Here is a 23,237-nt window from a genome sequence, read left to right as displayed (position 1 = left end):
TAAAAACATGGAGCAAATATAAGATAACAGTGGTGAGTGCTCTTGGCTTTCTTAGTTTGCATGTTCTCTCCATGAGTGTAGGAACTCTGGGTTATTTGCACAGTTAAAAAACAAAAGAGAGACATGGCATTAGCACTTGTGCTAAAATTGCATGCAGTTCGAGAGTGTTCTGGATGTCTCTCTGTTCTGGGCCCTGGATGGAATGAAAGACAACATACAGATATACATCTGTTAGATTGTGAGAGTAAAACATTTGAAATCTTGTAGAAAAATATTGATTTCGAAATCAGAGTTGGTGAAAAGTTCTTAAAGAAAGCTAGGAAAAGTATCTATTCCTAATTCCTAATAGCAGGAGGAGTCTGCTGCACAAAAACTCAAGAGTCCTAAATTTTGAAGTTGAAATACAATTAGTTACATTGCTTGAATCATACTTGATTACAAGCGAGAGCACTCTTCTTTAGGAAGTAACATTACTCCTCAAAAACTTTTCAAGCAATTAATTACTTTATGTCTTGTTTAATATATACATTTCATTATTGTAATGAATTTGAATGAATGAATCAATGAACTCAGGTGCTTTTGGGTGATGGGCATATTCTACCAATTGCATTGTAGATATAATGGATCAGTGTACAGACAAGCCAATCAATCAACAGAAAATATCTTGAGCAGTTTGGTAATGGGGGCTATTTTCAGAAATTAATGGTAACTGACCTCAATATTTGCTATGATGCTGCTACAAACATGTTTGACACACCATGATCTTATTGATATACTATAATTTTGTCTCAGTAAACAGAACATATTATGGCATGAGTGAACAATGGATCAAAGGGTAACACAAATCTACACACTGACACCACAATCGCAATAGTTTTACAATTTTCCTTTTTAATATTACACCAGCTTGATTAAAGGGTTTAAGTAGTTGTGAATTCTATATCACCCAATCCATTCACACTGGTATCTGTTGCTTTGTGATAGTTTTTTTGTGTAAAAATGCTACCTGCATGCTGTCATCTGTCACGGTTACAAACCGTTGTATTCCCTTCTCACACACCTGCCACTCATCACCCGCCTTTCCTGTGACAATGCCCCAAATAGTGTGACCACAATTCTCTCTCCTGTTCAGTGTGATCACATTGCATGAGATAAATTGCAGTCTTTGCTGTTTTGTGTCTCAACTAAACTGTCACAGCTGTCATTAAATTCAGTATATACTGTCTGCCAAAGGTTGCAACCTATCAAAAATTCTTGAGTCCCTCTCACCAACACATTATATTTCTACATCCGCCCCTGCTATGTGTGAATTGTACTTACCGAAGTAGGAAGTTCAATTTGACAAATGACAGTTACATGGGTGTTTGAAATTTTTGGTTCTTCAACGGCATCAGGTCAACATGATTCATACAAAAAAAGAAATAACAAAATCAGTAAACTTAGGCAGAGGTCAAAGTTTTGAGACTAGCGTTATGAGAAAAATTAAATCTGCATTTTTGAATAAATGAAATATAAATTTATTAAGACTTTGATGCAGTCATAAATGACTATCCATATATCATGTATACCATACCATATAAAATATCAAAGTTTTCAGAGAAACTGGAGAGATCAAATTAGAAAAGGCAATAAGATCAGTGCGAGAAGTTTGTTGTATTCAACAGACATGATTCTGTTTTGGAAGCTCATGCATTGGGCCCAGAAATATTCCCAGAAACATGTGAACACGTTTGACCATGAAATTCACAAATGAAATCTGAAGCTCCATTTTGCTCAAAAGACTCTTTTTGTAGATGTGATCTGAAGATGTTTTAGTATTCTGAAACACTGTATTAAAATAAAACAACACTGTCTGGAGGTCAAATGAAACAACAGTTGAAATTCTTGGTTGAAACCAAGTCGATCTATAGTTGTGCCAAAGACGTGTATGATTGTTGGAATTTGTGGAAACAACAATAAAGAGAATCAATTCTGCTTTAAACTTCCCATATATTGATCTAAACACCACAACTTACTTCCACATGGTTCACATGGCCTTTATATTTACAATCTGACGGAAAATGAGAATTTGATCACAGCACCCTAAAACATGTGGCAACAGACACATTCAGAGCAGTTTAGTGGCTTTCGTTACAAACAAGACATTATATAGGACAGAGAAATCAAACTGTGCTTCTGAGGAGTTTTGATGCCATTTAAAAAATATACCACTCATCCAAACTTTGAAGCTGTAAATCTAGCTTTATCATAAATTATTGGAACATAACAGTGTTTGTTTTTTTCCACGTTTGTGGCTTTAAAAAGTTTAAGTAACAACTGACCTTGGAAACTTTAGACATGTGAAGGCGTCACTCATTGTTCCGCTTGAGGCATCCTTAATTAATAACAGTCAGTCGGGAATGGAAAACTCCATTGTTAATTAAATTAATTACTGTACATAAGAAATGCAAAGATTAAAAAGTTAAATCTCTGTGGGATGTTAAGTCGGTTAATTTTCACTGTATTTGTGTGCTACAGACCGTGGAACTGACCAAAAGACTGAAGGTTGCAGCAGCAAACATGTTTTTGCAAGTGTTGGACAGTTTGGAGGGAAAATGAGAGACGAGGTTCAGAAGAGGATACTGGAGAAAGATGAGCTGCTCAGGAAACCCCAAAAAGGATGACTGGATCAAATCCCATAATGTCAATTACTTTTTTTTTTGTTTGTTTTTTTTGAAGAGTATACCCTTGAAATCATCAAAAATAAGTAAAAAAAAAAGAAATACTTGATGTCCTGACTATATTAACTATTAATTAGTGTGGGGAACTTTGAGGGATGCTGAATGACAGCCTTGGTGTAATTTCTTTAATATAATGTATATTTGTGTTATATTCAAATGAATTTTTTTTGCATGGGACCACTTTGAGAACCAGATGCTTCATCTTCAGGATATTTCCATCAGTAAACAAAGAAATGAAAGGATATTTATATTATTGACTACTTATAAAGTTTTGACAATAAATAAAAAAAATCTGCATTGATGATTTGTCTGACAATTTCTACATGTTGCAGTAGTATAGCAAGACTGATTTGATGGTTGGAGTTGAATACCGGTGTATGTTGTGATACTGCATAAAGCACTCACGACAGGGGATCAGCAGGTTTTTCATTATTTCAGCAGCACACTTCACTGTTCCTATGAACCCCAGTGAGAAGGACTTACAACCTTTTTTGGATCTTTAGATACTTGAAATTTACTGAAGTGTCACAAACAAGAACACAAACAATTAAAACATTTGTGCAAAACTATTTTATTTACAAAACCAAAATGGCACAACGTGACAGCAGGGCAGCCATACACATGCAGCTCAGACAGATGTAGTGTTTGCTTGGGTTTACCACATGACGGGGTAAATTTCATTCAGTCTGTTCAGACTTTAGAAAAGCACTACACAGAGCTGAGAACGACTTTAAGATAAAACTACTTCAACTTGTGATAATACAAGGTTTCCTTTGCCCAAGTTATTACACTGTTCCATGTACATTTTGTTCACTAGCATACAATTACAGTCAACACAGCATACAGGACGCTAAGAGTGGTCCCACCAACACAAATTTAGCTTTCAGGTCCCGCAAAGCTCTCAGAGATGATTCATTCCTGACAGCTCTGACCCGAGAGAGAGAGGGCGGCGTTTCTATCTCAGGCCGGCATAAAGTGGCACACTGTTCCGCCTTCTCTCCTCGGTCCGGGATGCCCCGAATGAACCATCTACCTGCTACTGAGTGAAGCGCCCAAGCCGTTCATATCGTCTCGATGCTTCCAGATAAATGAAAAGGGAGCGTGATGAGGTTCGCCGTGGGGAGCCCTGCGTCACACATGCAGATCTACATGACACTCTGGTCCTTAGTTGGCCCTGGTCCTCATATGGGGACACAATCAAAAGTGTTGACAAAACTGAACTTGGCCTCTGGATTACTAGATTTTCAATTAATCACTCAAGCTGATTTAGGATAAGGACATATTTGTGAATGATACAAATCAGATGTAAAATGTTCTAAAAGCTGTCGCCCGCCCCTGTGCCAAACAAAAAGAAATATATATACTGTATATATTTATATATACACACACGCACAGACACGCATACAAGCAAACACACACAGCCAAACTGAGAGATCCTGATCATCACACTGAAGCCCTCCGAACATGCGAGGTGCAGCTTCTGCAGCTCACTCTTCTCTTCAGCCCGTAAACACAGTGATATCTGTTGTCCATCCAACATGCAGCGGCATCACACACTGCTCATCACACACACACACACACACACACACACACACACACACACACACACACACTCGGATGTCCTAACTTTCAGTGTATCTTACATGGAAGTAAAGAGGAAACATGATGGAAGAGGGAGGGGGAGGGAAGAAAGTTAAGAGGACAATGTAGGGGGGGGGGGGAGTGGGTTAGGACAGGGACAGGGGAATGGGGGCAGTAGACACGGGTTCAGACGGGGGCTGAAACAAAAATAAACAGGAGTGAAACGTATCGGCTGGCCAGTTCACTGGGTGCTAGGTGTGGGTTCTGGTTGGGTGGGGTCCAGACTGGTGTGGCGGGAGCAGAGTGGCGGTGAGAGAGGCGGGAGAGGTAATGTTACAGCTCTTAGACTCGAGTGGGGACGGGTGAGGACTGGGAGGTGCAGCGGGGGCCTTTGAGGTTGTGCATGCATCAACCCGCCAGTTTACTGGCCACCAGAGAGGGTTTCCTTTGGGGCAGGTCCTGGGGGGTGGGGATGTGGTCCCCTGTGATCTCCGTCTTCTCTGGGGCAGCTGTTGGTAGCTGCTTGTTCTTGATTTTCGCTTTAGCCATGTTGTAGTCACCAGAGTCAAAGTATTTTTGCTGTGGAGAGAGACAGGCGTAGTTTTGAGGAATCAGAAAGCACTGAAGTTGTGCCGGGTTTACAGAAGCTTACTGAACTTAATAGAAGACAAATAAATGCTAGAAAATATGCTTTTTAAGTATGTTGTTATGTAGTAAGGTTTTTATCAGAACATTTATTATAATGTGAAAACATTGTTGCCAATGTTATAGTCAAATGAACATGATTATGAGCCATCAAGGGGATGAATTACAAAGTTTGTTAAAGAAAACCCTCTCACTGAATTATTGTTCTTCATAACAAATGTTAAAAATATTCTGATGTGGTTTTAATATGAGTGGGTTGATCCCAATTTCTTTATTTAAAAATGAAAAACTGGCAAATCAATGTCAACTAAACAGTGGAGGGAAATGTTTCTTCCTTAATATTTCATCAATAGAGGAAATTACTGCTCCATTGCAGAACAGTGCAGATGTACTAAAGCAAAACAGCAGGAAATTAAAGTGTCCTCATGTGAACCCCGCATGTTTTGCAGACAAACAAGATAAGATCACTCACCCCCTTCTGCAGGCGTTTGCGGAGCAGATCAGAACCTCCGGGTCTATTTCCTAAATTTGGGTATCTGGCCTTCAGCTTAGCCTCCTCTGCCTTCTCTGGACTGATCATGTTCTCCTGGGCGTCCTGAAAAACAAATGGAGACATTATGTACAGCAGGGACGACCAACAACTGGGCGCGAGCCTTCAGGGTTCCAGTCATAAATCTATCATTGACAGTGCAGGGCTGTGCAGATGTGGCTGCACAAGACTTTCTCTGACGCACACACACGTTCAGCCTCGAAAACATGAGTAAATATGAACAACAGCTTGTGAATGAACATAAAGCCGTCAGGAGAAAAAAAAAAAAAAAACATATTTTACATAAACCTGACGTCCAAATCCCAGCTGCTTCATGTAAACGCCTGGCTAAGGAAAAGCATTTGCTCACATTAGCTTGGCACACAAACCAAATCCACATTTGTGTGGGTTGGACCACTGGCTAGCGTTATTCTCTTAAACCGATAGTCGAAGAATTATTTACCGTGTGCGGTAACAGCAACAGGAACAGTTAACTAGACTGTAATCTCACAGCACGTTAAAGTGCTAATGCCTAAGCGGAATTAAACATAAGGTTCCAGTTGACAGGCACCGAGCCAGGCTAAGGAGCTAAATGCTAACGCTAGCTGCGGAGCTAACACTACAGAGTGTTTTCCAGTGTGCGAATGTCATGACAGCTAGCTCGGCGGCTAGCCAGCTAGCTAGCACCTGCTAAGAGGCTGGGAATTGCGTCCACCACCACCCAAAAGACTCACAATGTTTAACAACCCAAACGATAGGTTTATTTACCTGCAATGCTGTATTGTAAACTAGCGTGATGAATAATAACATTATTATAACTGGGGCTGAGTAACTGTCTTTCACAGATGTGTCAACAAAAAAGAAGCGGGCAAAGATGCTAAAAAGATGCTAAGCTAAAGCTCCGTGATAACGCAGTGGATGCTAAATAAAGAGTCTGCACAGTTACCTTGTCGTCCACAGGCGTCTCCTCCGCCGTGTGTGTTTCTTCGTTGTCCCCCGACATGCCTAAGAGGAGATCGTGACTTCGGCAGACACCGTTCACCAGTTGTTCGACTGCTCCGTGAGACGCCGCTCTGCTAGCCTTGACGCTCTGTGTCCATACGACAGCTGCCTGCTGCCGCCGAGCGCGCGCTCCCGCACAACTACGTCACATGCGGAGACACCACGCGCGCCCCGGCTCCACGGGCGCTCCCGCCAGACATGCACCCGCGCGAGTTCCGATGTGTGTTGCGTAACGCGACGATCAGCTGTGAGCTCCATGTGCCGTGTCACAAATCCACATCTCAGGACGTAATCCGCACATCTGGACAGTGACACGGGACACCTCACGTCTTCTCACGTGAGACTGCACTGGTCATGATTTGCCATGTTACTATTTCTTTTTAAGTATGGAGGTTGTTAGATCTTGCACGATAACATTGTTTTTTTTCTCATAATAATAAAAAAATCTTTCCTGCTTTTAGTTTTCTTTCAATAAAGTGGTCCTGAATGACCATTGTTAAGGTTATTTTTGCGTTCAGTTTTGGAACAACGTTATTTTATTCATTTCAAATTAAATTGAAAACAAGACTTTTTTTATTGTTGTTTTTCAAAAGTCTTATAGGGACACAGTGGCTAAGCACTGCTGTGCTATTGCCAAAAGTCCCAGAGTTGTTTTCCTTCTTTATATTGATTTGATCCCACACCACACCACTAAAAACACACATTTGAGGTCAGTTGGCGACTGGCCAGTCACTGTGATGGAGTGTTTACCCGGTGATGTACACCATGTCCGATTCCAGCTCCCAAAATTACATGTAGCAGTGAAGAAACTGGATGGATGTTTCCAAACAGACGTGAAAATTCCTTTTGTTTCCTTGCAAAACTAATATGACAAAAAAAAAGAGAACTGTGCAGAGAGTTTATGTCAAAGAGCACGCTGTACTAGATGAGTTTGAAAAGCATGAACGGCACATTAACGAAAGGTCTGTCACTAACGGATCTCCGCTGCTTGTATTTGACACCAGACTAAGTCAGTGATTGTTGGCTGCTGATGGAATTGTGCTGAAAATCAACTGTCACACATCCAGACATCATCATGTGAGAAATGTGGAACTCATGCCTAATCCCCCATTTGACATTTTCTAAGCTTCATTTAATGGTGTTATTGCTCAGAGTGTTGAATGTGTGTGACAGTGGACAAAAAAAAAAAAAAAAAAAAAAAAAAAAAAAAAAAATCAAGATATACGAGCAAAGCAGGAATGAATATGGAAGCCACAAAGAGACAGAGGAGATGTTCAGGATTGATTTAGAAGATATAGATATATTTTTTTTTAGATTTGAATATTGATGTCAAAAATACATACTATGATATACAGTTTGCACTACATCATCTTAGCATGACAGACGTCACAAGTAGTAACTGAAATATTAATTTAAATATTAAATAAACGGATGATAAGGTAAACTGAAAGTGAATGTGTAAACACTAAACTAAGGTTATTCTTTCTATTGCAACACTTCCAATAAAGTGGTTCTGTAACAGTACAAAAGTATTAGAATATGACTATTTTCTGTTTCTTTTCCAGTTATAATGAGAGAAAAAAAACACACAGTGCACTTCTGATGTTCTGCTGTGACGCGTTGACGTGAGTCCATCGTGATTGCTCCTCTGGTGGTCCACAGTTTGTGTTGCTCCGCAGTCTGCCGCCCGGGTCCTCCTCCGTCTGCTCTCCCTCCGCCCCGAGCTCCGGGATCACAAGGCCACAACCCACATCACTCTCAGTCCAGTCAATCTGATCTTCAAGGATTTAAAAATCTCAAATCTTGTTTTGTTTTTTCTAATTTCAAAGTGCCTTTTTATTCAATTAAAATTAATTAGGATTTAACACCACAGAGGTCCGATTAACATTTTGATTTGTGTCAACAAAATTTACTATCCTGAGCTCTTTTTTTTTTTTTCCTTTCTTTTTTTAATCTGACTGCTTGTGTGGATGATCACTGGTCTCTACTCTCCTGCCAGACGCTGGAGGGGAAACACATAACAGCAGGGAAAACAGAACCTATCAAGTCTGGTAAGAACTTCTTGACCAGAGTAACAACATCAGAAACACACTCAGAGTAGATCCTCTCCGTTTCGGGCTGTGTTCCTCACAGAGAGCCAGGTTCATGCCTTACGAGTTTCTCCGGCCTTTAGAACCGCCCCCTCGTCAGTTTTGAGAGACGGAAGGGATGAAACGTCAAGTTTCTGAACACAAGCCAGGAGAGACGTGCTTACTGCAGTCCTTGGACCTCGTCTCTTCCCCAAACGCGAGCCGCGGGGGCTCCCGGACTGAATAAGAGTCTATCGCTGGCATCGAGATTTGTCTGAAGCTTCAGTAGCGGCCTGCCAGGCGGACGTGGGAGGGCATCGGACCTCAGCAGCGGGGGGAGAACGGTGGGTCGATGGGGGACTCTGTGAAAGACTGGAGTTCGTAGGCAGCACCACTATCCACCTCCATGGACTTCCTGGAAAACAGCAGACGGATGTCCCTATGGAGGTAGATCTTCCCAGACTTGGAGCTCTGGAACCTGGAGCGGGACACAACAGAATGAGCAAACAGCTCCCGCATCGCTCAAGAGAAACGAACCAACTAATGTCTTACCTCAGGTGAACGAGGTAGCGCAAGGTGCGCCCCTGGCCCAGGGCGAGGGGCCTCCTGCTGGTCTGATTGTTTGTGTCACGGCGGACGGGGACAGAGAAGGTCCTCTGGCGTAGGAAGGTCTGGTGTCCAGCTGGCATGGCTCGTAGGTCATACATCACTACAAACATCTTCACCACCGTCTTGTTAGGGTTGAATAAGGTCTGAGGGGTTCAACCAAACAACAGTTTTGACAGGTTAGCAGGTCTGTGTGACCTGATTTCAACTCACACACCGTATCATTACACTCCTAGACTCATCTCACACCGCAGTGGGATACACCCGAGACAGATCGGGTCAAACAGGACTAACATAAACATACTGCTCATTTAGAGCCACAATTAACCCTGACAAGCATGTCTCTGAATCGAGGGTGGAAGCTGGAGTTCCAGTGAGAACATACACATGAAAGGAATCACCCTGAATCGACCCTTTTCACAAAAAAGAGTTAAAAAAAAACATTCTGATCAAAGCATTGCCTTTTGTCTGTTTGTCTGACAAACAGTTTTCCGCTTTTACCAGTAGGAGTCTCTGTTTCCTTCCATTACTTTGTCTAATGCTCTTTGTTCTCAACTTCATGTGGCTTAAGTGCAGACATCTTAAAATGACGTATGTTAAAAGCATTCACCACTTGTATGGTTCCTGATGGGGGTACACGGTAGCCCCTTTTCCCCAGGGACTCCAGGTTTATCACGCCCTGTGAGCGAGCAGATGACAAACCATTTGACAAACGTACACAGGAGGTCGACTACATACTGATAAGATGGCAGTTTTAATATCAGAATCAGCCATGCCAGCTGGAAAATAAAAAAAAGAACATTTTAAACAGTGGTTGTTTTTTTGTGAATGGATGAAAAGAACTCACCATATATGGTGAGGGAGCGTTGTCGTCAGAGACGCTGTAGAATGACACGTCCACAGGTAAGGTCAGGTGACTGGGGCAGAAGGATCCGCTGGCTCCAACCTCAGCTGTGAAGCCCTCCACTGTTCCTAAAGGCTCCAGGCGGTAGTTCAAAACACACTCCTGAAACAGCAAGAGTTCAACATTTCAGTGCGTTCACTGTTTGTTGCCCTCACATTCAGACACAAATTGAGAGTTTCACTGTAACGTTTTAATTGTTTAGGACTCTGCTTATAGTCCTGTGCGTAAACTGACATTCTTTAAAGAGAGAGAGAGAGAAAATAACAGCTATACAATAGTGAAAGAGTAAAGGCAATGGTGACTTCAGATTTGCCATTTTAGCAACACAACACGGTGAAAAGCAAACGTGAGCTCATGGCAAAAAAGATGATAGAGGAGGAGGGACGCTCTAATGTGTGTGCTATACCTCGAAGTTTCCCAGCAGGCTGAGACTGGCAGGTGGAGCGCTGGCACTGAACAGCTGCTGTGACTCATCGGTATATCCCTCTCTCTTCGGACACACCCTGAGGGGTTCAAACACACACGCGCTGATCAAGGACTGTGATGTAAAACCGTCTTGAGCTGCTTACATGACAAAATATCCACATCTGAATAACCTGTCCCCCAGAAAGGATAGCACTATCTCTTACTGGCTTCTCTTTGTGTGTAAACAAAAGCGGTATCAGTAATCTAAGAATGTGTGGTATCTTAAGTCAGTGGCGGGGCAGGGAGAGCTGTCGAGGTTTGAGCCACGTGTCGTTTTCAATGAAAAATATCAAAGGCTCACATGGAAGAAAGACACTCGATTCCTATCAGTTGAATCGATCACAGGTGGATGGAGTGAACTTTCAATCCAGAGCATCAAACACTTCGTAAAAAAAAAAAAAAAAGCTCTGAGCTTCCTCCCACATGCGTGGCGTGTAGGCTGGGCCGAGCAGCTCTGTGCATTTAAAGCTGGGTGAGTGCCGTCTGCCATTTTGAGCCTGAATGTGAGTGATTCTAGATGCAGTCACAGTACAACAGAGCTTCAGCAGGTGGCAGCGTGAGAGGAGAAGTCAGCAGAACGGAGGGCTGACCTATTGTTACTGCACAGAACCGCCTTTATTGTCTCGTCTACTGAAACGCAGCGGGGGACTTCTTCATACTACAGTTCATCCAAGGCTCGTGTTTCTAACAGTGTAGGATGATTAGATTTTACTTTTTAAACTACATTGGCTCTAAAGGCAGCAGATAGCAAGGGCTTTTACTGCTTCACACAAAGCTGAAATATTACAAAGTGAGAAAAACAAGTGGGTTCTCAAATGATGACGAGAAGTACCAAAGTGTGAGTAACTAGATCCAGATGGTACAATGGTTAACGGATGATGTGGGAGGCAACTGGAGGAAATCTCTTTGTCCTCCGATTGTTATTGAGACTGTATGAGACCAGTGGAACTACTCAGGCCTCGACAACACACAGACTCAGACCTGGACCTGCAGCTGAAAGAGAACACAGGAGAGAGAAGCTGTACCTTTTCCCAAAGGCCCAAGGCAAACCCTTACAGCCAGTCAGAGAGGTGTCCAGGTCAAAGTAGCCTGTTTGATTTTTCCTCTGAGGAACCTGCAGCGGACACATGAAGACATGATTTACACAGAGCAGCTGCCACTTCATCCCCGATCTGAGACTCCAGCACAACCGCCGAAAGGTCAGCCTGACTATAGGGGCTGATTGGTATGGCTAAATTGGTAATAACACATCATTTCAACATTTTTATCAATATTTATCACAACACAGTGGCCTGTGAAAGTATTCATACTCCTTGAACTGTTCCACATTTTCCTTCCACTTCACGATTATGTGGCACGTTGTGTTGGTCTGCCAAACAAAATCCCAATGAAACACATTTTTCATCTGTGGTTGTAATGTGGCAAAATGTAGAAAAGTCGAAGAGGTGTAAATATTGTTTATATTGTATTTTTTTGCTAGTGCCGTGAGTTTGAATGAATGTTTATTCTTGCTAATAAATAACAGTGAGCTGTGTCGCTATAGGCTGCAGGCTGTCAAGGAACAGTAGCATCTAAAATACAGTAACACAGATTTATTCATTTTTTCATTGAAAATCGCGTTTTCATGCACTCCATTAAATCATGTTTTATTTACTTTACTTATTCAAAGCAAACTTACTCATCTGAATATTTTTGGACTTGTGTTTATTTCAATGACACCACAAATACAAGCTGGGAAGGTCTAATGATTGATTGCCGAGAGTCAAACAAACTTATGAGTGTTTAGCTGGTGTCTTTTTGTTGACAATTCATGAGCTACAAACAATGTGACGTGGTCCTCAAAAGTGATCCACAGCCCTTCTACACAATGCTTGTGTTAGAGGCGCTGCAGTGAGTTTCTCTATTTCCCCTAGGATATTAATAAAGTATGATCGGTTTAGTTTTAGTTTAGTATTCTTTGCCTGGCTGCACCTGAACAGTGTATGAACAGTGTATCCTGTTAGCAGGCCAGAGGAGAGACACACTGACAGCTTTTTATCACATCCCTTTATCAAGTAATTGAGTTGAAAGGTTATCGTGATTGACTTAAATGTTATTGCAATCCTGCTCAGACAGCATTTCATCAGCCGGGTCCTATCTGAATACTTTTTAATCAAAAGACATATGGTATATATTTGAGAACACCCCTGAGCTCGGTGTCTTTTTGACGTCCCTCATCGCACATTCAGATAACAGTAAAGCGTTAAACTGTGAGTTTGAAATGTTAAAGATTCAAAAACATCAACTGAGACGATGCATATGTGAGCTTGAGCTGAAATCCTATGTATGTGCACACTTCAGTGACTGTGTTTGTGAGTCAAACTGATCAGAAAACAGGAAATTCTGATGATGAAATGTACTTGATGAGGTGCAGATGACTCACATGCTCGGTGTGTTTGTGTGTACGTTAACTCTGAATAAATACTCAGTAGCTCAGTGGGAACAAATAAAACAAAATAAAAAAAAAAGAAGATCAGCTTTCAGATGTTTCAGGGAGAATTTATTACAAACAGTCACAGGCTCACGGTTCTGTGTGACTGGTCAAAGTGTGCTGACTCATGCTTCAGATGGCCTGCAATAAAGGGCAGCGAGCACGCCGTTATGGCAGAAACACAACTGCAGCAGCACCGACGACGACTACTAATCATGACTCAGTCATTAGGTGTCGGGCTGCACACGATTCGAGCGCCATCACCTCGAGAAATGTTGGCATTAAAAGCCGAGCGTGGGTGTGTGTGTGTGCGAGGCTCCTTACAGGGCTGGAGAGCAGAGGCAGGCCAGTACAGGGGTGGAAGGCCTTGGTCGCTGTGGCATCTAACGAGTGGCGGTTCTGTTTCTTCCAGCTGTTGCAGGGACGCAGGGGGGAGGGGCTTTGGGCTCTCTGAAGGCCAGAGATAAGGGAGGGAGGGAGATTAGAACGCTTACAAGTCAAACAGAATCAGCAACACTTATCAAATCACGTTCCTCACAACATGATACAAATCCGGAAGATTTATTTGTTTGTGCTGTTTTGTTTGAATGTTAGATGAATGGGGTGTAATTTATGATCCCTTCATGCTGAATTGAAAAAAGATGTAGCAGATATATTGTTTAATTAGTGATTACTTTTGAACTATTCATACGAGAAGCTTTAGGAATTATTAAATAGTTTTGAAAATCTTTGACTTTAGAAAACACCAGATACATCAAAATGTTTAAAGATTGCTCTGCTGTATTAATAAAACATGATTTAAAGCTTTACATATCCACAAAGCATTTTGGACACAACATGGGTGCTATAATAGGTTTTTGGTGACACAGAATATGTCTAAATCATGACAATTACTGAGTTATAAACAATGTGAGAAATCATAAGTTTAAAGTATTTCACACAATGGTTTTAGGTACATTTAAATTTTTTCCACAAAATAGGAAGCTGGAGTGGAGGCGTGTGCCGGTTTCACTGAAGAGAAACTAACAGAGCTCCATGAGGAAACAAACTTGTTTTTATGACAGCATGAATTTGAGCATTATGATGAGAAACAAAGTGATGTGAAAAGGTAACAAAGTCTCCTTTTGCTCCCTGATGTGTCATCATGTAAAAGCAGAGGAACAAAGTGCTCATTAACTAAAGGAGCTTCTTACCAGGACAGTCGGAGTCGTCATGTCTGGACTGGACGCGCTGGAGCCTCCAGACTGCGAGGGGGCCTGGTTCTCATCCTGGAGGCCGCAAGCCTCAGCAAACGCACAATTCTGCATCTGGGGCCGAGGCCCGCTGGGGTCGTGGCTTCTGTTACAGTTCGTGGCTGGGCTGGTTTTTTCGTGATTCCAGCTAAAAATCTGGGCGTGCCTCGGGCTGGTGTCGAGGGCGTGGGAGGCGGAGGGCGATTCATGGCTGCTGGGTGACCTGACTCTCCGCCTTTCCAGCGGGGGAGTCCGTAAACGCTGACCGGCGTGGGACTGGCCCCTGAATGAGTGTTCTTCAAGTGTAAACTGAGCACCATTTTGGGCCCCGGGCGAGTGGCACTCGGCGCCCGGGTCGACTCTGGGCTTGTCTGTGCAAACAGGCGTGTGTGAGGCGGCGATGTGCGTGCCGCCTCTGTGAAGTTCGTGGCTTGGCGTGTGGCCGTTGGTGTAACCGTTGGTGGCAGTATGCGAGGGCTGCGGGGCGTGCGCGGTATGCGAGTATGTGCGGACCGTGTGGGTGACTGTGGTGGTGTGTGTGTGATGAAGGGGGCTGCCACTTCTGCTGTGCATGGGGGACAGAGAGGGGACAGACAGCCTCTCCTGAATGAGTCTTGTGATGTCCTGCACTGCCTGGGCTATGAGGGAGCTGTCTCTCTCCCTCTCCCTGTCTTTTTCTCTCTCCCAGTCTCTGTCCTTCTCTCCATTCCTCTCCTCCTCTCTGTCTCTCATCTCAGTCATCCTCAGCTTCCTGCAGGCTGCAGGTTTTGGGGAGGAAGTCTCACGTTTACCCAGAGAAGTGTCGGTCATGGGCGAGTTGAAGGGGCTGCTCCAAACGCGTCCCACAGACTCGTAGGGCGGTACCTCGGGCTCTTTGGTCTTAGTGGCAGTTATGTCTTCATGGTTACTGCCCCACATGGCTTTGGGTGGGTTGTCAGGGGCAAAAAGGCCGGGCGGGAGCGGCGGCGCCGTGGGATCACAGAAGTTGAGCCTTTGTGCAATGCGTGCAATGACCTCCTGCCTCTCCTGCAGCAGGGAGCCAATCAGCGGGTTTGTCTCGGTAGCGGCGGGCCTCGGGGACGGGCAGCGGGGCGGCTCAGCCAAAGAGAAACTCTTGAAAGCTCGCAGGGGCTCGGGGATGGGGGGACCCTTTGACCTCTCGCTGCTGTTGGTACCAGAGCCGTAGTCCTCCACTTGTGCGGGATCAGGCGAACCGTTGAGGGCTGAGTACAGCCACTTCCCTGCTTTACTGGCGGGCAGCGGAGAGGGGGAGTGGGAGCGGGAGGGAGTGGGCGAGTTGGAAGGCCTCTGGAACAGTGGGGAGCCCTGGCGCTGGGGGACGTTGACCTGCGGAAGCTCTCCGTTCTGGTACGCGTGGTTGTCGGCCGGCTCCTGGCTCTTCTTGCTGAACGGATGCGGCACGGTCGTGTGAGGAAGGCTGTTGATGGGGATGTTGTTGATGGGAAGGTTGGGAATGGGTAAGCCGTTGAGAAGAAGACCGGACATGGAGTTGGAGCTCTTGCTGTAGATGTTCGCGTTGTGGAGGAGGTTGTCTTTGCCGGGGTCCTGGCTCTTCTTGAGGGTGGGCAGTCCACCATGGCTGTTGAAGTCTGGGCTGAGGCTGTGGGTCTTGCTATAAAGGGGTGGAAGGCCGGTGTGGATGCTGCAGGCCAGGGTGGGGTAAGTGGGCTGTCGGGGCAGCGACTGGACACGAACTTGCAGTGCAACACTTTGAGATACGTTGGGGACGGGAAATATGTGCTCTGAAGGCGGCTGTGAAAACTGCCACACCACATCTTCATCAGCAGCACTGATCCTGTTGAACAGAGGCGGAGAGCACACCCATTGTTGTATATAAAATTCAAACCAAGATCTCTTTCGTTTCCTTCCTGTCGCTATGTAACTCAAGTATGGCAGCCCGCTTGAAAAGCACGCCGCCCACCAGCGTTACAGGCTTCAGAAGTGTTATGTCTGACCTGTACAGGATGTTTCTGGGGACGATGCCATGGGAGGCGCTGAGCCAAGCGCTGAGCTGCGAGAAGAAGACGTAAGAGCGCATGGCCAACAGCAGGGTCTTCTCCTCAATGAAACGATCACCGCTTCTATAAAAACACAAGTTTAAAAGAAGGTGAAAGTGTGCCAGTGTGTCAGGTTAATGAGAAAGTGTCTCAGGGATACGTGTGTGTTTTTTTTTCCAACACAAATTGTCCCCCGTTACACACGTGAGCAGGAAAGTGGGCCAGTCAGTCAGGCTAATTAACCCCCTGAGTGCCAAACCAATTAACTGGATTTTTGCCATTAATATTCTGTTTACAATTGTGTAATGCATTTTTTTGTGGATTAGATTACTTTAACTTTAACTAGAATTTTGCTTTGCCAACACCAACAATTCAACATGTGTCTGCAGCAGGGTTTTTTTTTGTTTTTGCAGTTATTTGTTGATGTAATTATAAATTTGAGTGTGCTGGCTGTTGAATGTGCTCACAGACATGATGATGATATGCGTGGTCAGAACTCTCTGTGTACAGCAGCACATCAGACATGCAAGTTGACACAAACATCTCTGTGGAGGCTGCGGCATTGATCAGAGAGGCAGGAACAAAGAAATCCATGAAGCACCGTGAGGAATGGCAACAAGCGACCGTACCCGAATTATGAAGAAAGTGGCAGAGAACTGGGGTATTTATTTGTCATGAATTTAAACTGGAACATCGAAGGTGTGTGTGTGTGTGTGTGTGTGTGTGTGTGTGTGTGGGGGGGGGGGGGGGGGGGGGGGGGTTTGGTGCTTGCTGTAAAAACCAAAGAATGAACTACATTCATCCTTTTACACCCTGCTGCTGATGTGACTCGTGACGGCTACGAACACAAGAAGAATATTTCTATTTCCAAGTCAAATGAATATTCATTCATGTGAAACGCCATGTATTAATAATCACTAGAAATATTTACACAAATAACCAAAACCAACAATTCATGTATAGCCCTTGGAAAAATACTAAAACCTGGGTAAACATCTAAAACTCCCGAAGCAAACACCCCCAGCTATTTCCTCCCGTGGAGGACCCCCAGGGACACTTCTGCCTGAACACTCTGGAGAGGGTAACAAGAGCAGATAGTTAACGGAGCGCCACCAATATGCTGCACAGCCTTTATTTTGCACTATTTTAGCACAGTTATTGTGCAGCTCATTATACTGACAGTTCACTTACTCATGTTCATCAACCAAGTTGAGATCAATCAGTGTCATGCTGGTAGTACGAGGCCCTGTGTTTCACTGGGAGGCGTCAACCTACCGGAGACTGCCGACTGGAGGAAAAAATGATGTGGGGCGATGGAAATGTTCCTTTAATAATAGAATTTCATCTTGTGTAAATGTCTGAATACCAAGAAATAAATATATCCTCTCTAAAAGTGGATTCAAACTATGGAATGTTAAGAGGGACTGATGTGTTTGTAGTTTTTTGTGAACATAAAATATTAGGAATCAGTCAGAATTCTTTAAGATACCTCCTTAATAATGTTAAAACCAAATATGACAGCTAAAGTATTGACATTTATAGAAACAAAAGTATTTGCTATTTAATGGATCCTGGGAAAAACAATAATTTTCTGGTCCGCATTAATTACTTTTCTCCACGTTAAATAATTGACAATGCTATATTTACCATAACAGCATTGTAGTTTAGGTGGCATATGCTTTTTTTTTTTTTTTTAACTCTGAAGAACTCAGGTGTCATCATGTGTCTTGCTCAAACAGAGCCTGGAGAGCTCATGTTTACAAATGCGTTGGAATGTGGGGCCTGCTCGTTCCCAATTCCAATTTCTGAGAAGTTGTTTTATTAGTCCCAAAACAAGCTGTCACACACACACACACACACACACACACCACTGCTGGTCAAACCTGTACAACCACAAATTAACACACTAAATATCCTTTCTTGTGCCTGTAAATGTCAGATCTATTCTTTTATTCTTACCCAGTAGATGTACCAGATACTCTATGTTCTTTGCATTGTTACTCTTTTCAAACCACGTGCTTCCTCCCACTACTGTTCTTCTCTTGTGTTTCTTAGCTTCTACCATGTCCTTGTTCAAATGCTTAAAGAGCCACTTCAAAAAAAAAAATCATCAGCAGGGATGTTTTTCAGGAACTGAATACGGCTAAACAAGCTTTAAATTGTAACCTACAAACAAAGCCGATTGTCAAAGAAGGCAATCTGCGTGAAAGCACTCGCTGCACAAACAGTAAAAATAACATAATCAAGACAGGAATGGATAAAAGGCGGAGGCGGCGGCAGCACACTGTGTGTCTTGTCTTTGTGTTATTGCGTGTATGGATGGAGCTGTCAGTGTGTTTTATGAAAACTGACAAAAGCGTAGTTTTGTCAGCATCGCCCATGTTTTGAAGAGTAGTTGGTGATTGGTCTTACTGTCTTGGAACAGGCTGCAGGGTCCATCTCTCCAGCAGCAGAGCATCTTGTTTGATGACCGGGTCACTGATGGGGTCACTCGGGGGGCACTCGTCACCATAGCAACAGTCTGGCAGAAGCATGACCTCGATCATGATGGGGATGCTGTTTCTCCAAAGGAGGATGACCTCAGAGCGGGTTCGCCTCGCCTGCCGACACTGGACACACACGCACACACAGACAAAGGCAGAGGGTTAGCGCTCATTAGTGAATGTCAACATGGTGGGGGGGGCTTGAATTTTCGGCGAGGAAACAGATGGGACCCATAGGAGCTTAACTTAACAGTTGAGAGAATTCTCAGGAAATTAATTCACATCACAACTTGGTTCAAACTCAGTGTATTCTAAGTAAACCTCACTTAGCGGTTCTTCTGCGGAAAGAAGCTCGAGTAAAAGGAAAAATCTTTTCTGGGAACTTTAAAAAAAACGCCACATGTCAGGCTGTGGACAAAGAGGTATGTGCAGGTGTGCTACCTGGGGCAGTTTGTCGCTGCATTCGTGCTTGTGGAGAGGAGGCATGGCCGACTGGGCTGGCGGACAGTGCAGCCCCTCGGTCCTTCCTTTCACGGAATATTCCGGTGTCCTTCCCTCGGTGATGAGCAAGGTCAGGAACACCAGGAACTCCTCTGCGTCGTACTCGAAAAACTCCTCTGTTGCATCTGGATGAGGCAACGGAACAAAAGGTTGGGATGTGCTTGAAAGTCACTTCACAAACAGCAATTAAAACTATTCATTGTGACGGAGGTATCGCTTTGTCAAGGTTTAAGCTCAAGTGGAAGGATCATTCAGCTGCGGCTGGAAAGGCTTGTTTAGAAAAGGGGTGTGAGGGAAGGCAGTGGATGACACTACTTTTCCAGTTTGGCTGCTTCAAAAGAATATATTTAGACCTTCCATGTCAGCTGAGCTGAGGGGTAAAGCCACATACTGACTGTTCCCTCACTTCTGCTCTGTACCCGCAAATGTGCGCACACACACACACACACACACACACACACACATACACACAGAGGGAAGAGCATGGATAAAAAAATTAAACATTAAAGCATTACAATTATACATAAAACCACTAAAATCCTGGTTAAACAGGTGTGAAGTTTCCTTTCAAACTCAAGGACAGAAGGAAGAGAGGACTGCATGTACTGCAGCACTCTATGCTTCACTAACTTTACCAGGGCAGTATGGGTGGGGCGTATAAGACAGAGGGGAGCAGAATCAACCTTTCACTGGGTTGGAGGAGGAGAGTATTTCCTCCTCTGTTAAAATGAACTGTGATGCAAAAGCATCATAGTCATAGACAAAGAATAATCAGCAGGCTTTTACAGAGAAATTACAGCTCCCGTCGAGCCACTCTGTTGTATGTTATTAGTCACAACTGATGAATTTTTTAAGCAATCTTCACTGAATGTTGCTAAATGTCGGCTTTGTCTCCTTTCAAAACAAAATCGACTGAAACCTACTGTTTGTGTTTCAATTGAAGGCTCGATCTTAAGGATATTTTTAGCAGGCACTCGAAGTTGTATTAACTGCTATCATCTGCACTTCTCCACAGAAAGACTCCCAGAGTCCCGCAGGAGGTCAGCTGATACACAGCAGCACAGAGAAATCACAGCACCGTGACGTACAGAGACTGCCTCCCGACGATCATTGAATTGCTAAATATTTGGCTCAGAGTCAAATGAATCAAATCTTCGGGGCTCCCCTATATTTTTTCCCCACTCAGACAGTATGAGGTCCTTGCAAGGACAGAGGGATATACACACACAGACACACACACACACACACACCGTGTCCTCCTCCCACCAATGGAGCTGCTGGCAAGAACAGGGTCCTCCTCAGCTGGCTCTGCAGAAGTGTGAGCTACAAGCTGCTGCTGTATGTGTGTTGATGCGGGTGTATGTGTGTGTCTGTATGTACGTAACACAGTCAGTCAGCCAGTCACGCACATTCCTCTCAGGGAACTCCTCCTACATGCCTCTGAGCTGCTACTGCACGTGGAGAGAGACGCAGTACAACACAAAACATGAGGAGGAAGGGAGGGAGGAGGGGGTCTGTTAGCCAGCTGTAGGCTGAATAAATGCTGGGTGAAAGAGATCGAGAGGGGGGGCTACACTCACTACGATCTCACGCTTTTTTTCCCCCAGCCACTAGAATCAGAAAGGGTTAAACAAAGTGTGCACAAGAATCACGACAAGGTAGGGAATAGAGTGAGAGGCAGGGGTCCGAGGGAGTTGTATATATGACAAAGGTGAACATTCAAGGTCACAGTCCTTTGCTTTTTCATGATGCTTCTCTTGGGTATATGCATTCGGTCAGCTTTGACAGACTGATTTGCCATTGAAGTTTAATATACTTCCAGTTTGTACAAGAACAGACTTCAGGTGCCGTCAGGATTTGGGTTAAAGGTGACACAGTGATGAAGCCCAGGAGCAAGAGACAAAGGAAGCCCGGCTGTACGAAGGGGAGGGGAGGGAAAGAGTGATTAAGGCAGTAGAGAAAAACAGCCTCTGTAAAGTGGTGTGCTCTGTGGGACCCCCTGTAACACACAAACACACACACACACACACACATATGTGGAGCCCCAAATAATGTGTGCACAGTGGGTGTCAGATTGCTGCTTTCAAAGAAAGCCAACTCCGTGAACACATACGTCCGCCCCAAAAGCACACATGCCAAAAACACACGTGAACGCTGACAAATAAAGACACTGTGACACACAACACCACTTGCACATGCACTAAAAACATACGCAACAGAAACAGGCAGTGCACAAGCATGGACACACATGTGCACGCTCGCACACATGCTGGCAGCACAGGACAAAGGACTAGTGATGGAGTCTTTAGGTTGGGGGGCCCAGCCTGCACATGCTTAGATGAGAGCTGTCATTCATTAGGGCGTCGTGCCTGAATACAGAATTCCTATGAAGCCTACACACAGGCATACACACACACACACACACACACACACACACACACACACACACGACGCACACAAAGAGACAGAGCTTACAGCAACGCTGGGAGGTGATCAAGATGCAGAACACGACGATAAAGGAAAGGATGGAGAAACCCTCTGCACATATGCAGTGTCTCGAGCCGAGGCTCACTTCTGTCCTTTCTCACATGCTCAAATGATCAAAACAAAAATCATGGCTGCTCCTGAACACTTGTGTTGGGTTCAAAATGCTTTACTTCACGCTGCCTCGTTGTTTCAACCTTTGGTACGGCAGGTTAATTTTTTTTTTTTTTTTGAGGGGGAGGGGCGCGTCATGCCTCACTTATTGTTGTTTATAATGATTAAACTTCCAGGCTTACTGATTGTAGGACTCAAAGAACGGGTTCATGTAATTCAACCTTTTCCTTTCTTTCAGCCTGAGAGAAATAAGTATTTTAGGTCATGTGTCGCATTGTAATCACTTCTCCAACTTTTGCATTAAAAAGTACAAATGACATTAGCAGTCCTTAAAATAATCTTGCAGCGGCCACGGTGACCACAGTGTTTTTAGTTTTAGATAAACTCATTCCAAAATAGGTAAAAGTCACATGTAAATCCTCCTATTTACTCATAAAAGGAGGTAGTAGTGGAATAAATGATCAATAATCCATGATTTGTTTAATACCATGATTTCATGTATTAGTGCTTTTACTCTATTGCAGATCAGATCACTGACTAAAAAAACTGTAAGAATACAATTAAAATATATTTTCCCCTTAATTTCAGTAAAACTTCCATAAATTTTAGATTTATCACACAAAATGAAGACTTCATGCCTTTTATGCGTCAACCCGAAGCATGAAAATGAAAAATACAGCAGATCCAACTCAAGTTTATCTTGAGTATGGAAGACTGCACGCTCCATACCTGAAACCCGTCAGTAAAAAAAAAAAAAAATAAATAAAAAAAGATTAAAAAATGTTTGTATTGGCCTTGTGCACCACTGACTTTCAAAGCAAAGTAATCACACAGGTTTGAATGACACATCACAATGGCACAGATTCAAACCTTAATATAAATATTACCATCTCATTCCTCCTCTAACAGCACCACTCCTGCCTGCCTTTAAAAAAAAAAAAAAAGAAACGCCCCTGAGTGCTTTCACACCTGACATTTTTAGATGGACTGAGTTGACTTTTGGGACTGGCCCAGCAGTGTGAGTGTGAACCAAAACAGCTTTGATGTAAAAGGGCTTCTTCTTCTGACAGTTTTGTATTGTTGGCTTGATGTGATCAATTATTGATATTTGAGCTGACAACTTCATTCAAAAGCAACTATCAGCAACTTGAAGCAACACTGTTAATGCTGTATTCAGTCAATGCCAAATACAAAGTGGCTTTCTGGAATGTATAAACCCCCAAAACTTTGTTCAGAATTTATAAAATTGTGTGCACTTCATAAATCAGGATCATTGGTCATGATCAGGAGTCGTGCAAGCGGGATGTTTAACTTGTTGGTCTACAGCGGCAAAAAGTAAGTGATCCGTACAAACTAAAATGAATGAAATATACTGTTTTGGTCCACCACACTAAACATGCATTCTAGTCTGCAC

General features: G+C 43.7%; 2 protein-coding genes across 2 annotated transcripts in view; both read right to left on the bottom strand.

The window, feature by feature from the left end:
• Positions 1 to 3,270: 3,270 nt before the first annotated feature.
• On the bottom strand, positions 3,271 to 6,595 carry arpp19a (cAMP-regulated phosphoprotein 19a). The gene is made up of 3 exons (XM_030099036.1): positions 6,422 to 6,595; positions 5,419 to 5,541; positions 3,271 to 4,880 (listed from the first exon to the last, which is right to left on the bottom strand). Exons 1-3 carry the CDS (start codon positions 6,476 to 6,478, stop codon positions 4,710 to 4,712), a joined length of 351 nt encoding a protein of 116 aa, XP_029954896.1. The 5' UTR covers positions 6,479 to 6,595; the 3' UTR covers positions 3,271 to 4,709.
• Positions 6,596 to 7,757: 1,162 nt separating this feature from the next.
• The window catches only part of atosa (atos homolog A), a 34,861-nt gene continuing 19,381 nt past the window's right edge, over positions 7,758 to 23,237 (bottom strand). The window contains exons 2-12 of the mRNA XM_030100431.1: positions 19,166 to 19,350; positions 18,654 to 18,850; positions 16,200 to 16,325; positions 14,185 to 16,039; positions 13,316 to 13,441; positions 11,547 to 11,635; positions 10,463 to 10,559; positions 10,000 to 10,158; positions 9,763 to 9,831; positions 9,099 to 9,298; positions 7,758 to 9,024 (exon numbers count right to left, since the gene is read on the bottom strand). Of these exons, the coding sequence (XP_029956291.1) occupies positions 8,871 to 9,024; positions 9,099 to 9,298; positions 9,763 to 9,831; positions 10,000 to 10,158; positions 10,463 to 10,559; positions 11,547 to 11,635; positions 13,316 to 13,441; positions 14,185 to 16,039; positions 16,200 to 16,325; positions 18,654 to 18,850; positions 19,166 to 19,350 (3,257 nt within the window). The 3' untranslated portion in view covers positions 7,758 to 8,870. The remainder of the gene's footprint in view (positions 9,025 to 9,098; positions 9,299 to 9,762; positions 9,832 to 9,999; positions 10,159 to 10,462; positions 10,560 to 11,546; positions 11,636 to 13,315; positions 13,442 to 14,184; positions 16,040 to 16,199; positions 16,326 to 18,653; positions 18,851 to 19,165; positions 19,351 to 23,237) is intronic.

Source organism: Salarias fasciatus, chromosome 1 (assembly GCF_902148845.1).
Source record: "Salarias fasciatus chromosome 1, fSalaFa1.1, whole genome shotgun sequence".
In the NCBI taxonomy this organism is placed as follows: Eukaryota; Metazoa; Chordata; class Actinopteri; order Blenniiformes; family Blenniidae; genus Salarias; species Salarias fasciatus.
Note: the sequence above shows the minus strand (reverse complement) of the source record. Positions and strands in the feature narration are given on the sequence as shown.